The 17,762-nt window shown below is 38.9% G+C and overlaps 1 protein-coding gene across 1 annotated transcript; it reads left to right on the top strand.

The window, feature by feature from the left end:
• The first annotated feature begins 4,065 nt into the window (after positions 1-4,065).
• Positions 4,066-7,335, top strand: LOC145058280 (Double Clp-N motif-containing P-loop nucleoside triphosphate hydrolases superfamily protein). Its single transcript, XM_079006206.1, has 3 exons — positions 4,066-5,525; positions 5,876-6,074; positions 6,180-7,335. Exons 1-3 carry the CDS (start codon positions 4,366-4,368, stop codon positions 7,263-7,265), a joined length of 2,445 nt encoding a protein of 814 aa, XP_078862332.1. The 5' UTR covers positions 4,066-4,365; the 3' UTR covers positions 7,266-7,335.
• The last annotated feature ends 10,427 nt before the right edge of the window (positions 7,336-17,762 follow it).

The raw sequence follows: 17,762 nt of genomic DNA, 5'->3' as shown, positions 1-17,762 counted from the left end.
ATGCGGCAACAGCTTGGCAAGTTTAGGGAGGAGATACGCAACTTGAAAAGGAAAATTACAATGATGGGTGTTGTTGGAGTTGCAGTGATCCCCTTGATAGGGGTTCGTGTTTGCGTCGAATGCAGTGGATGTGGATTTTGCTGGGTTTAGTTTAGTTCGTAGGTAGCACGATGGCGATTAGTCTCTTTTGGGTTATTAGGGTTGTCGAAGGTTGTGTCTTTTTGTCCAATTTCGTCATCTGCTAGTATATATGTATGTATTAGGTTATGTGTTGTTGGTTGTTTTGAACAATGGTGCCCATTGAGGCTGTAATGGTGTTTAGAACCAAATTTTTAGGGGGGTTTTGTTTAGACAATAACCTCAGTTGTAATGGATGAATGAAATGAAATGTAGTTCCTATTTTAACCTTTGTTTTGCTTTGCATATGATGTTATGGTTTGTAATGAAATGTACCAAATGTGAAGGTCGTATGTTGTAGGACTTCAGTTTCCCCTTGAAGTATGGTTTGTAATGAAATGTACCAAATGTGAAGTTCCCATTATAACCTTATGTGGAAGTACATTGTTATAATTCAAGTCCATTGTTATATGGAATTGCATTGGAAGTACAATTATAAAAAAAAGATTCATGTTATGTTTTAAACTAAAGAAACTAACATTCATGTTACAAACAGAAAAAAAAATCCATACGTTCATTAATATCATAACTTGGTGTTTTAAAGACATGTTAATATTCATGTTACAAACAGAAAACAAACATCCATACATCCATAACTAACATACTCCAAAAACATCTTTAATCCAAGTCCATTGGTTTGGTTGATGTATCACCTTCACCGTTTTTTCCTGCAACCTTTTTTGCCAACTTTTTCTTTAGTATCCTCTCTGAATTTTTTCTTAATTTCAGTGTGTATACTTTTTTACCATTCTTCTTAGTCACACCACTTGTTGACTCACATTCACCTTCTCTCATTTTGAAACCAATTCCACTTCTAGTATCACCTTCACCCTTTCCCTTCCCATTTTGCCCTTGACCCTTCATTTTCTTTAATGCACTAGATTCACCTTCACCTTCAGCCTTCCTCTTTTTCACCTGACTTTTTTGGGGCTTTGACACTGCGTCACAGGTTGACTTATTGTGGCCTAATTTCTTACAAACACCACATAACATCTTTTTGCCTGCCTTGGATACTTTGTGTGATCCAGTAACCTCAGTACTATCCCTCTTTCTCTTAATAGTAGGTCTCCCTGGCATCTTCTTTTTCAATGGTGGCAAAGGTGGTATGTACTCTGTTGGGGGCCACATTGCACTCCCATTCATGCTTCCAATTGTGTACTTGTATGTGTTCATATATATGCAAGCACGATATAAAGGATCAACAAATGCCTCTACATCTCTATTTACATAACTAATGGCTGCCACTGAGTGTACACAGCCATACCCATTCATTTGCCAAATCCTACAACAACATGTTTTCTTTTCTAGATCAACTCCATAAGACTCTCCTAAGTTTCTTGTTTGAAATGTATTCAGGCCACTAGGGCAAGCCTTATGTTTGGACATACATCAAGATGTCCCCATCCGCTTCCTTTCTGCCTCAAACTACACATCCTCTGCATCACATATAGTCTAATATCCTCCAAAATTGTAATAATTGGCTTCTTCCTAGCCTCCAATATAACATTGTTAAAGCTTTCAGACAACCCATTCTCAACTGTATCACACCCCCTTCCTAATTGAAAAAAATGCTCTTGACCATGAGTTTGGATTCCTTCCAATCAGACGCATATAAGCAGCAGGGCTAATCATTTGAATCTCTTTCATTGCAGAATTGAAAAGAGGTTCAGTTGAGGCCTTGCAAGCCTTCCAAAATAGTTTCTCAAACTGAGCCCCAGGGAATCTCTTCTTGAAATTGGAAAGAACATGCCTGTCACATTGCCTATGTTCTATCTTTGGAAATAAATCTTTCACAGCTTCAATTATCCCCTGCATTTATATCATCATAATATTCAGAATTATATCACATCTGAAAGAAATTAGGTATGACATTATAAAGTAGAAACATACCTTATGTTGATCTGACATCAATGTCCTACCAAAACCACCTTCAAGATGCAGTTCTTCTTGCAAGTTTTCTAAGAACCATTTCCAGTTGTCTTTATTTTCAATACAAACTACAGCCCAAGCTATTGGGTATATATGATTGTTACCATCCCTACCAACAACACATAATAACTGAATAGTACACATTCCTTTTAGAAAACACCTATCTAAGTTTATTATCCCTCTACAGCCACTTCTCCAACCCTTCTTTAGTGCATGAAAACATATATATATATATATATATATATATATATATATATATATCCTGCTAAAGTAAGTTTTCCCATCTGGCATAGAGTTCACAAAGAACTTGACTGTTGACCCTGGATTAGACCTTTTTATCTCTTCACCATAGGACCATAACTTTGCATATTTTTCCACTATGGTACCTTCAACAAGAGACATTGCATGTTCCTTAGCTCTCCTACATTGTTCCATACTAACCTCTATGCCAAATTTAGTCTTTACATCCTCTTTTAACATCCTAACATTGAATTTCCGATTGTCAAGCACTTCCCGGGTGAAATAACTACCAATCCATCTGTAATTAACAATTGACCCTAATTTACAATTTCTTGCACAATTATGGTCAATGATAAGGGATTTGATTTGGAAAGACTGCTCGTCACTCATCCACGATACCCAAAGCCTAAATGTGCATTGACCATTACTAAACTTAACTAATAACCTTTTACTGTCATTTTTTTCAAAGTACAATTGATATCCATTTGCTACAACATAATTACAAATCATAAATTTTAATTGTTTAGGGTTGGTGAACCTCATACCTAGAATTGGCAATTGCTTCTTCCAAGGTATGTCTTCATTAAAAATCGGTTTTCCTTTCATATCTGGGACATTATCATCTTCATCATCTTTTGGATCACCTTCTGTGGCCTCTTCATTTCCATTACCCTGACCTACTCCTTCATAGGTTATTCCTTCCATGTTGATTTCTTGTGGACTCTTAATTTCAGTTAGGTCAATACCTTCTTCCCCTTCGATTGACATGTTTGACTTGACAGAAAAATTATCCTCATTTTCATTTTCATTTGCCTTCGTTACATGCATAGTAGTACCAAAATGGTCCATATAAACAGAAACTTGTACTCCACATTGATAAACAATGTCTATAAATTCTTGATATTGACGTTCATTCGAAATCAAGGTTAAACCTTCTGGGATTTGTAAATCGGGTTGACAATAATAAACTTTCTCACACTTCTCTTGTGTGAATCGTTCAAGAAAACCAACAAACTCATTAAATGACATAGCAGCAAAATCGACGTTCTCGAACACATGATGAACACCATCAGAATAGCAAAAAGGTTTGTTGATGAACACACCTTGGAAATGAACTTTGATTGACAGGAATATAACCATCGATCTTCAGTTACTATGGTGGGACGATGAGGGTTTTCTTCAATGACGAGGGGTTTCTTCAATGAGGGGGAGGGGATTGTATAATGCACACGGTTTACTTTATAACAAATTAATATAAGTACAACACATGTCGCCATTTCATTAAATGAAGTGTCACCGACATTTTCCCTCGTGACATGTATATTACCTATCAACCCGATAGAAGGTAACATAAGGGTATTTTAAAACAGAGAAATGAAAGTATATTTCTTTAATGTGCAAAAAAAAATTTAAAAATCTTTTAAAACAAACACGAAAAATTTGATGGAATGATATGACATTTGCCCGAATATCAAATTGAATAAATTCCTCATAGGATGAGATTTTAATCAAATGAGTTAAAAATAAATTTATAATTTTACTTTAAAATAACAAACATTTAAAAGAAACCATATGTTAGAAAATTATCTCATTTATTAGAAATCAAAAATTAATTATAAATTTAAATTCAATGAAATAATGTGTTTGGATAAGTATTCTCCTCTTTATTTTGATAATACAATAATATAAACACTCATCAAAAGAGGACTACGCTTCAAGAAAATCGTACATATTTCCTGATTCCTTTCAAAGTTGAGTTGCCTTTGGGACTGGTGAATTCTTCCTGCTTGTCAGCACATGCATTCCACTTTCCACTACAAAATCGACTTTGGCCCTCTAAATCTTACCTCACCCCCAAGCAAAGAACACACCCCTCACTCTCCATCCCCATTTCTGCACAATCTATCAGTAAACTAACAAATCAAGATTTCAGATCTTAAACCTAAGTCTATATGGTCTCTTGTCTTCTTCACTATCGAACAAAACGTATAACCCCTTTATAGCCATAACTAAGAAAACATGAGAGCAGGTGGTTTCACTATCCAACAAGCTTTAAGTTCAGATGCCGCAAGCATCATAAAACAGGCAGTCACTCTGGCACGCCGCCGTGGGCATGCTCAGGTAACCCCTCTTCATGTGGCGAACACCATGCTCTCCTCCGCCACCGGCCTCCTCCGAACAGCCTGCCTCCAATCCCAATCCCATTCTCATCCTCTCCAGTGTAAAGCTCTTGAGCTTTGCTTTAACGTCGCTCTCAATCGTCTTCCTACTTCTTCATCCAGTCCTATGTTAGGCCCCAATCACTCATCCCAACACCCATCGATTTCAAATGCACTCGTGGCAGCGTTCAAGCGCGCACAGGCTCATCAGAGGCGTGGATCCATTGAGAACCAACAACAACCGTTACTTGCTGTAAAGATTGAACTTGAACAGCTTATCATATCGATTTTAGATGACCCAAGTGTCAGCAGGGTGATGCGAGAGGCTGGATTTTCGAGTACACAAGTGAAAAACAATGTAGAACAAGTTGTTTCTCTAGAGTTATCCTCTCAAACACCTCCTCCTTCCGCTTCATGTAATAACATCAAGTCCAAGAACTGTAGTACTATCGACAATCCACATCATAATCAGGATGTGATGTATGTAATAGACAATCTAATAAACATGAAGCGATCTCGAAGCCTTGTGGTTGTAGGTGAGTGCGTTGCTACGATAGAAGGTGTAGTAGCGAGAATCATGGAGAAGGTTGATAAAGGAGACGTTCCTGAGGCACTAAGAGATGTTAAGTTTATAAGTCTCCCTCTCTTCTCTTTTGGTAAACTCTCTAAAGGAGAAGTTGAACAAAAGCTTGGAGAGCTAAGGACCCTAGTAAATGGGTTTTTGAGAAGAGGGGTTGTGCTTTACTTAGGAGATCTTAAATGGATTACTGAGTATAGAACCAGTTCATGGGGTCAAGGAAGGGGATACTATTGTCCTGTTGAGCACATGATTATGGAGTTAGGAAGATTACTTTGTGGTATTAATGAAGAGATTAGTGGAAAGCTTTGGGTAATGGGGATTTCATCATTTCAAACATACATGAAGTGTAGAAATGGAAACCCTTCTCTTGAAATTATTTGGAAGCTCCATCCGCTTACAATCCCAGCTGGAAGCTTAAGCTTGAGTCTTGTTCCACATAGGTATACTCATCTTTGGTGGCATGCTATAATAACATCTATTACTATTTTTTTTTTTTTTGGGTTGTTAATTTAGAGTTGGAAGAAATTGATGGATTTGGGTCTTTACAGGACCACTTTCTTGATTCTTCTTTTTAGGAGATTTGAATAATTATTCATATATATGAAGTTCATCTCATATACAACTTTCTTTTTCTTTCTTTTCTTTTTGATCATAGCATTTATAAAGTGACATTGATCATAATGACTAGTTTCTTTCGGATTAAAGTATCCTTCCGATTTATTAGATTTAAGTATTTGAACTTGTTTTTTACATTATTTTCTTTCTCATCTGATCATTTTCATTGATGTAGCGATATGCAAAGTGAGTGTGGGAGCAAGAATGGCGACAATGGAGGTAGTCGACTGATGCTTGAAAATGTAGAGGAGAAGCAACTTACATGTTGCGTGGATTGCTCTTTGAATTTCGAGAATGAAGCTAAAAGTTCACGATCCTCAAGCCTTCCTTCATGGCTCGCTGATGAGAAAATAGTAGTCAATAATCATGATCAGGTGAGAATCATATTTACTTTCTACACTAAAAGTTACACGAGACCTTCTTTTAGCTTTGATACCATATATTATTATTCTAATAATATTCTTATTTACTAATTTCAGGAATTTGTTTCCATAAAAGAATTGTCCAAGAAGTGGAACTCAATCTGCACTTCAGTTCATAGGAACAAACCCTTGTTTCAGAGAAGCTTAAGCTTCTCTTCAGTTTCACCATCTTCACCAGCTTCTTGCTTTACCTACAATCAAGAAAACCCTAATTCCAACCGAACCTCAATCGATCGTCAACTTTGGGATTTTACAGCGTTAGAGAAAAACATCGAATCACATGTGGAGGTAGACACTAGACAAAGATTTCCATCAAACGTTAATTCCACACCGAATTCAGTTTCTTCTAGTGATGTTATGGAGGTGGACTACATTCAAAAGTTCAAGGAGTTCAACGGAGAAAATTTAAAAATCTTATGCAATTCATTAGAAGATAAGGTACCATGGCAAAAGGACATTGTTCCTGATATTGCGAGTACTATACTAAAATGCAGATCAGGAATGGTGAGAAGAAAAGACAAGATAAACAACAATGACACCAAAGAAGAGACATGGTTTTGCTTTCAAGGTATTGATTCACATATAAAAGGAAGAATTGCTAGAGAATTAGCGAAGGTTGTTTTTGGGTCGCATTCAAGTTTCATAGAAATTGCTTTAAGCAACTTTTCATCATCTCCGAGAGTGGACACAACTGATGAACCAAGAAACAAGAGGTCAAGAGATGAACAAAGTTGTAGTTATCTTGAAAGGTTTGCTGAAGCAGTGTCTGCGAATCCTCATAGAGTGTTTTTGGTGGAGGATGTAGAACAAGCGGATTATTGCTCTCAAATGGGGATCAAAAAAGCTATTGAAAGAGGGAAACTAATACATCCTAAAGGTGAAGAAGTTAGTTTTTTTGATGCGATAATTGTGTTGAGTTGTGAAAGCTTTAGCTCTATATCAAGAACATGCTCTCCACCAGTGAAGCAGAAAGTACAAGAGGAAGAAGAAGATGAAGAAGAAGGAAGCCCTTGTGGATCTTTGGATTTGAATATTTCATTTGATGAAGATCATGACGAACAATCCATGTCCATGGATGATATAGGGTTACTTGAATCTGTAGACAAATGTATCAATTTCAACAGTCAAGATTTGTCACTGTAAATCTTGAATCTTGAACTTAATTTTCCAAAATTTCAGAAAATTTAAATGAGAAATCTACTACTTACTTCAATCCTTACTATTGATATACATTGTATGAATTCTAACTTGAATCGGGTAAAGCAGCTGAAGAGATTAATTTGCTCAGACTTTTTTCTTGTTTTAAAAAAGGAAAAATACAAAGAAATTAATACGAACATTCTTTTATTTTTTGTTTGTATACTATATTATATTATTCTATTTTTTGTTTTATTATAACATTTCATTTTCATTTTTTTAGAGACATTATATTTTGAATAATCTTCAAAATTAGAATATATATATATATATATATATATATATATATATATATATATTTTATGTTTTTATTTACTATTTAGACATTATATATAGTACTTTATAAAATCTATATATCTATAATGGTGAAAACCACTTTGTATATTTGCATTTAATCATTAAAAAAGAATAAAACGAAACATTAATATTTAAGTATCGACATGTTAATATAAATATATATATCCTTGTAGTTTATAAACAATATCAAAATAGATAAGAAATGAAACTTGTATTTCTTTGTTTAAAAATAAAGGGTTGCACTTTAACTGAAAAAGTAGGAGACTGATAGCCTCATAGTTTTTTCGTGATTTAAACACAATGATGATGCTTAATGGAGTTCATATTAGGAAGAACAATATGCATTTTCCAAAAAGACTTTAAACTTTCATGAAACTTGTGCATAGAGAGGAACATATGGCAATCAGTATGCGCATAGAAGACCAAGTCAGTTGGGCTCCATACAAATTATTTGCTTATTATTTCCCACAAGTAGTTTTAAAGTATCGCTTTAAAAAGTTGTGTAAAAGTAAAAATAAAAAATAAAAATAAAATACACAATATTTAGGAGACATGCATAATGAGGCCTTTAATTTAATAATAATATTGTGGACGATTATAAAAGAATTTGGCTAGTGAATAGCTTTTCCCCGGTTTAATTTTTGTATGTTTTTATTTTGACAGCAAAAGGAAAGTAAATATAAAAGACGTTAGGGAGTTATAACCGAGGAGCGAGCCTCAACATGTTTAACACATGTACACCAATTAGAACAATACAGAGAGAAGCCACCATGCATGCGAGTAGCTCTATTTCTAATCCATTTAAAAGCTAATGACTTCGCTCGCCACTTTTATAATAAAATCTTCTTGCTGATAAAAAACAAAAGGAAAAACTAATGACTAACCTTGACATGCATGTAATAAATGAGCTGCAATGAACCTTGAACTGATGATCTTTCTTGTTAGATTATGATTTTTCAAACAACCCAAAGAAAAGCTAGAGCAACAATATATAAACACCGTTTATCCCATGCAGTTCCGAGGGTGCGGCTCCCTATGTAAAATAGCTGTTCTTAAAAAAAACCCTAAATATCATTTAAAGTTTGAATATATGTTTATATTACAAATACATTAAAAAATAAGAAAATTGTCATTTAAAGTGACAATAAATAATGCTTTATTTTTTTAAATAACTACATTTCAAATTGACCCACAAACGTTTTTTTTTGTTTTATTATACCATTGCCTTTTTTTTTTTTTTTTTTTTTTTTTTTTTTTTTTTTTTTGAGATAACTTGTTTCCAAATTGATGACTATTGCTGGTTTTTATTGACATATAATGAGTTAAAGTGTGGTCATAAACTACTTTTATTTGGTAATACATTTTTTCGTTTGTCATGATTATTGTTGACTTTTAATAATAAGAAATATACTAAACTGTCACCCTACTATTAGTCACACGTTTTTTCGTTTGTCATGACTATTTTAACTTTTAGTGACATGCAAAATATTAAACCGTGACAAAAAAAAAACTACTATTAGTTATATATATATATATATATATATATATATATATATATATATATATATATATATATATATATATATATATATATATATATATTCATTTGTCTTTACTATTGTTGAATATTAGAGGCATGTCATATAATAAACCGTAACTATAAACTACTTTTAGTCATATGTTTTTTTGCTTGTCATGACTATTAGTGACTTTTAATACACATAATAGATTAAATTGTGACTATTGTTGACATTTAATCACACTTTTTCGTTTTTCATGACTATTGTGGAACAACTAAGATCATTTATATGTCAAATATTGACCAATTAATATCATGTACATTATTCGGATAATCAACTTAAATTAATAAATAAAATACAACATTCACATATACATTCACACTCACATATATAAAGCATGTTCGACAATAACAATTTGACAAATCATTACAAGAAGTTGTCATCTCCAACTGTTAAGCCATAACGTGTATAATTGCAAAATTACCAATACACTCACATTCATATATACCATCCCCATTAGTTCTGTTAATAAACGCATTTACATGAACATAAAAAAAATCATCATTCCATATAGGCAACATACTCTTGCTTTTAAATATCATCACTTCGTATGTGAAATAAATCATCTCTTTTAACGAATATAGGCAACATACTTTATATTTTACACATAATATCAATGCACATATATTTTTTTTATACATAACAACAACATTCTTTCTAACACTTTTCCCAAAGTAGCATGATGGACAAGTAGAGGTCAAAGTTGAAGAGGAACAATAGGTCAAGAAGCTCACAATGATGACAATATTAGATGATTCAAACACATCGAGAATTTTGTACACAAAAGCAAATCAAGGAAGGAACTTGATGTTTTAATGACATTCATACATATAAAAATGTAAAATTAAATTCCATCATCTTGCAAACAAATCCATTTACCTGACAAGTTTGTAATTGTTGTATGACATTGGTTCAAACTTTGGCTCCGGTTATGTTCACCATTTAACTTTCACAACCTTAAGAAGAAAGCATACTTTTCGTTTATTGATGAACAACATGTAAATATACAAAAAGAAAAGACCTGATGATTGCCACATTATGTACAAGTAATGCATGGAACATAAGTAACAGTACTCCTTGTGTTCGCAGTGAGAGGAAACATCACTCGCCTTCATTATCTTGGACCTCCAACTTCTTTCGCAGCCCTACCAAACCACCACAAACCTTCGTTCATACTTTTCCTTGTTGCGACTTCTTACTATGCCGCTACTTTTCATCTAGCATGTAACGTCCCATTTTCGTAACAAAATTTTATGTTTTTAATTAAGATAAAACTTCACATTTATAGAATCCTAGTTAAGAAAAACATTTTTTTAAAGATCTAAGTAATAACAAACGATGAATCTCCATTCCTGCTGATGAATGTGTAAAGTCATGCATTTGATCTCCCACGATAATTATTGGCACATAAAAAACATAAATCTACAACTATAATCCAAAGCTTAGTGAGTTCCCCTAAAATACCACACACCTCAATACACATACAATATATGTATATCGAGCCCATAGTCATAAAGATTGGACCGCTCCCGAGCCTACAACATAAAATTGGACCGCTCCCAGGTTTGTTGGCCTCCCACCTCAACCTAACTACTTACCTGAGCCTTCAGCCCATGACTGGTTGCTCTCCCGCGCCTACAACTTAGAGCCGAACCGTATCTAGTATCTTCGCCTACAGCACGAAGCAATACCACCTCAACCTAACCCATCATAATAAGTCGACATATATAATCAAACAAACACAAAAGCACATGAAACTACCTATACAAATCTACTTGTCTAACTACTCACTATCGCACTCTAGGCCTTTCCCGACACCCTATGTCACTACCAACAAATTTCCAAGGAATGCATAGCTATATGTAACAAGGGGTGAGATAGACATTTGAACAAATGAACCTACTCTAGATTAGAAACCAAACAAGGAACATGCTAGAAAGCCTAGATTAAGAGTTCTAAGGTTATCCTAGGTGGTTACACACAGCCCCTTGGGCACTCCACTATATGATAACCAACCTACTTGTACTTTAACCATCATATACCTACTCTTATATCCTAACATGCAAGGGTTTATACTACAACACATAGTATAATGAGGAAACTCACCTTAATCGGAGACCCAAGAAACACCGCAACACACTCAATCTCTACACTAATTATTCCTATGAACCAACTGAAACCAAAACACGGAAGGACCTTAATAAATAATTCAATTCCTTCATGTTTTACCAAAAGTTAAACTGATCAAAAAGTTGACAGTCAATGGTCAAAGTCAACAGCTAACATTACCAAAAGTTGACCCTTACGTCGTGACCCTCCCTTGGTTACATTGTGAGAACTCACCGCGATGTGACGCTTCTTGGTCACATCGTGAACATGATAGGACGAAATGATATTTGCATGATACTCCATCGTCACGTTGCGACACTCGCCATGTCACAACGTGGCCACTGTTTGATGCAAAATCTTATTGGTTTGAGTCCTTAATTTGTTAAGTCTTCAACTCTTACTTTCCAAAAAGCTTTAAGGGGCTTCAAAGGTCCATAAAATTGACAACTTTATGGACATGCATATCCCATGCATTTCCTCTAGCCAATCTAGGTCAAAAAGCAAGAAAATGACCTAAAGCTTCATGCACGATTCAAAATCCATAGCTAATCATTAGATCTATAAGATATGATGCTCTAAGGACTTTAGAGGATCATAAAGTTGCCAAATTTATTCCATCCATTTACAAAAATCAAAACCTTGAACCAAAAAGGAATAAAACATTTAGATCTAAGAGAATAAACCAGAAAAGTAAAAACTTGAATCCTTACAAATGGTCTAAAGTTGATATCCAAGATGAGAAGTTGTGTAACACCCAAAGTTTTGAAGGCCAAGAAAGGAAAGAAAACCCTAACTTTAAGGGGGGGGGGGGGACTCGGCGAGTCCAAGGAAGAACTCGACGAGTCCAAGCGGGATCCGGGTCGAGGAGTAAGTGACCAACTCGGCGAGTCGGCCAAGGAGACTCGGCGAGTCAGGTCTGTTCGAGGAAAACCCTAAATGCGGGACTTTGGGCGCTATTTAAACTCCTTATTCTCTCCATTAGGGTTCCTTAGAGCCTCCCTCATACAGAAAACGAACCCTAAGCCCCCCATTGTTGTGTATTCAAGCTTCTAAGTCATTTTTGGGTGAATTGAAGGAAGAAGAAAGAGGGAAATCATTAAAGTCTCAAGGATTGGCCTTAGATCTGGAGTTTGTGGAACCTTTATGAGTTATTGAAGGTAATAAGTCGTTTCTTTCCCTTAGATCTTCTTTGGTTGTGATATTTGGGGCTTTTTAAGCCATGGATAGTTATCCATTTGAGTTAGAAGCCGGATTTGGAGTTGCTACTTCAGATCCAAGCATATTATGGTCTTGAGAAGCATAAAGTTTCAGCCCTTGAGTTGATTATGGAGCCTCCTTGCCTTAAACCCTAGTTTATGGTGTATTTTGCCTAGATCTCCTTCTCTATACGTAAAGTTTGCAACTTTACGTGGGGAATAGGCTTAGGAAGGGTAGATCTACAGCTTGGAGTCCATGCATGACTCAAAAGTCCTCTACATGTATAGAGATCTTAATGGACTCGGCAAGTCCTTTGAGTGGACTCGGCGAGTAGCATGAAGATGAGGAGGAAATCGACGAGTGGGATGAACAGCTCGTCGAGTCAGATGAAGTTAGGCAGGAACTCGACGAGTTGGATGAACAACTCAGCGAGTCTTTTGAAGGTTGTCTTGGACTCGGCGAGTCAGGTCACGAAACCCCAAATCCTTCGATTTGAGACTCGAATCAATGAGTCGAATGGAGACTCGGTGAGTTGGTCAGGTCAGGACTCGAAAATCGGTAGACTCGGCGAGTCATGGACTGACTCGGCGAGTCGAGTCGCGAATAGAAGGACTCTGAACATATGAACTCGGCGAGTCAGTAGGGTGACTCGGCGAGTAGGGTTGACCTAGAAGGTTGACTTTTACCAGGACTTTGACTTTGACCAGAGTTGACTTGGTTGACTGTCGGGGGTCAGCTAGACTAAGTGTTTCATTGATTTTGGTAGCTCGGGAAGCTAGTTGAGCAGGAGTTCAGAGATTTTCCGGTCAGCAGCCAATGGGATCATCAGCGAGTTCAGCTAGTGCAGGTGAGTTTCCCTTTGTATGAATGGGTCTACGGCCACAATGCCGACCCATGTAGTTATGAGTAGAAGACCTGGGGGTTAGCCCTAGGCACAATATGCCAGTATGATATTCGGGACGAGGTCCAATGATAGAGGGCAGGTGCCCAAGGAATGGTTTATGTGATAGTTTATACTTGTTGTCTGTGTGATACTTGTATGTACCTGGTAGGGAGGTGAGGGTAGGCGAGGTCCCATATCTCACCAATAGCAGAGTGTGGATGGTGTTCCACATCTCAGTAGCAGCAGATCAGGGGCGAGGCCCAAGCTAGGGAAGGAGTGAGGATGGGCTGGGCCCGTACCTCACTATCAGCAGGAGTATGGACGGGGTTCCCTGACTCATCAGTAGCAGGACAAGGGCGGGGCCCAGAGATAGGCGAGGCCTTAGGACAAGATCCGTTAGTATGTGTTTAGCTCATGTGATGTGATGTGATATGTTTATGTGCTATTATATGTTAGTGGGCGAGACCCTGTGACAGGCGAGGCCTAAGTGAAACAGATCTGTATTCGAGCGAGGCTCGAAGCCAGGCGGGGCCTAGAGCGGCGGGGTCGTTGTAGCGGGCGAGGCCCGAGGTAGGGGTGGGCGAGGCCCAGGATAGCAGGCATGGCCCAGTATGTGCAGTATGTGGTTATGCATGGTATGTGGTAGGGTGGGGAACTCACTAAGCTTTGTGCTTATGGTTTTCAGTTTTGGTTTCAGGTACTTCCGATAGCAGATGATGGAGCTCGGGGTGATCGCATGGCACACACCATAAGTTAGTCAGCCTGGGAATGTTTACTCTGATAACGATCATGTATTTTGGAAACTATTACTCTGTTTATGTTTTGAAAAGATGAATTTGCTTAAAGTGATGTTTTATTAAAAGAAATTTTTAGTCTTGAATTTTGGGATGTTACAAGTTGGTATCAGAGCCTTGGTTTGAGGGATTCGGACATGCTCTCGGGGGTGTCTGAACTCAAACTGAGGAATTGGTATAGAAGTTTTCAAAATGAAAAGACAGATTTGTAAAAAGAGAGTTTTGGGAAAGAAAACAGTTTTAGGAAGGTAAAAATAATTCAGAAAGAAAAGAACTTTGAAAAGAGAAAAAGGGTGTGGTGCATGCAATCAACCGAGCTCAAGTAAGTACCCCAAAATACCCATACATGTTTATGATTTGATTATCAGTTAGTAGAACAACATGCTAGAATAGGGCTAAGGATCTAGGGATGATGCCTTATGTGCCTGTTATATGTGCTTTCGAGCTGCATGATAGTGCTGATTAGACAGTAGTAGGATAGCCTGTTTAGGTTATGCCTGAGTTTATGAGTTGTGTTGCATGCTAGTTCAGATTCTTGCTGCATGGATGTGATTGCTTGAGTATATTATGGTTAGATTTTCCCTTGTCTGAATGCTGCTTGCTTTGTGTATTGTGGGATAATGAGTGATGGGAGTTAACCATTAGGTGGATACGGCATGTCACATGTGATCAGGGTTGAATAATCTCAGAGTGCTGGATTTGGTCCTATTGCGCAACTCTTGTTTGAGTCCAACCATTGTAGGGACGAGTCTTTTAGTTGAAGGATTATCTGAGCCTCGTCACATGTGATGGTATCCAGGTGATGGCTAATTGGCATCACAAGGAGACCCTCAACAGCTGAGGACTGGTTTGAGTTGAGTCAGAGGTTTTCCTAGGGTAAGCCTAGGATGAGATAGTGCTGGGAGCAGTAGTAGTGGTTAAGGGACCTGGTGGAGTCAAAGCAATTCCTGAGGAAAGTACGGATAGATGTGGAAGGTAGTATGGGCCCGTACTACTGAAAGCAGAGGATCTGTACTCGATTTGGGAAAGGCCGAGACAAGACCGGGAACCTGGTAGGGTGTGTTTGGTCTCGCATCAGTGATGAGTATTCTGATAGTGGTTGTGGTATATTTTCAGCATGGTGACATTGTGAGAGAGACCAGCGGGCGGATCAGGCGCCGGAGAGGGATCAGGCTCGGGTTCAGGGGCCGAGCAGCTAGAGGAGCGAATGAGGGAGTTGATATTCGTCGAGGTTACGCACAATATTTTGAATCAGACACCTATGATCTTTGGCACGGTCAAGGAGGGTATATTGGAGATTTTGGATGAGAGGCTGGGAGCCTTCCGTACTGAGATGATGGCCTTGATGGGAGCGCGTACCTTGACATTTCGGAAGTTCAGGGCTTGCGGGGCACCAGATTATCATGGGGCTAAGGACCCCATCGCTAGCAGCAAATGGTTGGCAGATGTTGCCAACGCATTCCGTACGAGCCGGTGCCCTGAGGGGGACAAGGTCAGATTCGCTTCCTGTCTTCTGAAGGACAGAGCGAGGGATTGGTGGGAGGAGATTGGTCATGCTTTGGGGGATGATGCCACGTTGGACGCGATGACTTGGAGTGATTTCTCGGCCAGGTTCAGGGCGGAGTTTTCGCCGATTATTGAGGTGCAGCAGTTGGCACGAGAGTTTCAGGATTTGACGCAGACCACTGAGACCGTGGCGGAGATCACCGCCAAGTTCAGGGAGAGGGCTCTTCTTGTACCGCAGTATGTCGCGGATGAGGAGATGAAGAAGGCCCGATACCATGAGATGTTGAGGGATGAAATCAGGGAGTTCGTGAGCAGATCCAGCTGTAAGACGCTGGAAGATATGATTTCTCAGGCTAGAGAGAGGGAAATTGATTTGGAGCAGATCCGGAAGAGGAAGCCGGATGAGGTTCAGGTAGCTGCAGGTTCGGGCAAAAGGCCCAAGGGATTGGATTCGAGATCGAGGGATTATCAGGACCGCAGTCGGTGCGGGAAATGTGGCAGGGCGCACAGGGGCACGTGCAGGAGTTGTAGCGGGGGAGAGTCTGGCTGTTTCAAGTGCGGTCGGACTGGTCATTTCAGCAGGGATTGTACTGTTACCACCGTGCAGGGATCAGACTTGTTATGTTTTCATTGCCATCAGCGGGGCCACAAGAAGGCCCAGTGCCCCAGTTTGTTTTCAGCAGGACGGGTGATGGCACCTGCCCCTGCAACTTTGAGGATCATAGACGGCCGTGCAGTGGCTCTTGCGGTTGGAGGCAGAGCTCTTTAGATGACTACCTTAGAGACGTGATCAGCACCGGACATTGCAGGTATGCGATTTCTGTTCTCAGTTCTTCTATTTGTGCATGATTATGTTGTTATGGTTCTGCATCATTATCGGTATGAGTATTTTATTGTTGAGCGGTTGATCGTGATCGAGTTATATGCCATCTGCATACCTTGGATATTCAAATGATAGTGAGGGGATGTGCCCTATTGGAGACGGTTACATAGGATGCAGTAACTGTAGCATGCTTGGGAGGGACTTGGTATGTCTCGCTAGATCGGAGTTGTCTAGTGTTAGAAATGGATTGGTTAGATCCCTAGCTATGGTAAGCTTGGGTTCCTCAGCAGAATGATTATGGAATGGTAGCAAGGATTTCTTTTGAGTATTGAGCAACAAGGGGTAAGCAGGATCGAAGTGGGGGAGAATCCTCCAAGTGTGAAAAGGTAGGAGCACGCAGACCCAGAATGAGCGCGCGACCTCCGAGAAGGAAAAGAAGTGGTTCAGCGTTTGATGGATTGAGGATTTCAGGGTTGGGAGTTTGAGAAACTCCCCATCAGCTAGTGCGCGTGATGGTAATGGTTAGTACGTGGTTGGGAATTCAGGTTGTGGATCGCCCGTAGGACTCGAGGGAGTCGGAATGAGGATCTTGAGAGCTCATGGCACATGGGTGCTTTCGTAGTAGAAGTCAGTGGTGGAAAGGGATGCAAGACTACGGGGCAGCCGTAGCATTCACTAGCAGTCGGCAATGGATGGTGATGTAAGACTACGGGTAAGCCGTAGCATTCCTTAGTAGCTTCGATAGCAGAGTTGGGGCGAGGCCCTTACCTCCTAGTGATCGGTCAGGGATCAGGAATAGGTAGTGGATGAGAATGATAGGGAGTTGCCTATATAGCCCTAGAGAGGTGAGACGTTGGGAGAGGCCGCTCCAGGATATGGTTGGGTAAGACCCGTGGGCGAGGCCCGAGCGAGAGTGATTAGACTAGTGGGACTAGAAGGATAGAGGCGGGTGGGACCCGTGGGCGAGGCCCGTGAGTTTTAGCAGCGCAGGTGGGACCTGGTAGGGACCTTAGTGTCAAGTTAGGGGACCGGGGATCCCAGGATTTGTAGTTCCTAAATGACATAATAGATTGAACAGTTATAGGTGGTCGAAGTTTCTTTAGAAGTCGCTGGGAGCGACTAGTGGTGGTGTTGGGACTAGCTACCGTGGGAGCCGGTAATATAGACATTGATAGGTTGGTAGGGACCAAGGTGGTACCAGTTCATACGGAAGGCATACAAGGCATAGCAGAATTTTCAGTCAATAGTACTGCG

Source organism: Lactuca serriola, chromosome 6 (assembly GCF_051521515.1).
Source record: "Lactuca serriola cultivar US96UC23 chromosome 6, Lser_US96UC23_V15, whole genome shotgun sequence".
Taxonomy (NCBI): Eukaryota; Viridiplantae; Streptophyta; class Magnoliopsida; order Asterales; family Asteraceae; genus Lactuca; species Lactuca serriola.
Note: the sequence above shows the minus strand (reverse complement) of the source record. Positions and strands in the feature narration are given on the sequence as shown.

What these genes read in the sequence shown, in the direction of transcription:
- LOC145058280 (XM_079006206.1), top strand. Translation starts at nt 4,366, where the DNA reads ATGAGAGCAGGTGGTTTCACTATCCAACAAGCTTTAAGTTCAGATGCC. An exon ending in TTGAGTCTTGTTCCACATAG is followed by an intron (nt 5,526 to 5,875) that starts GTATACTCATCT and finishes TCATTGATGTAG; the next exon opens with CGATATGCAAAGTGAGTGTG. An exon ending in TAGTCAATAATCATGATCAG is followed by an intron (nt 6,075 to 6,179) that starts GTGAGAATCATA and finishes TACTAATTTCAG; the next exon opens with GAATTTGTTTCCATAAAAGA.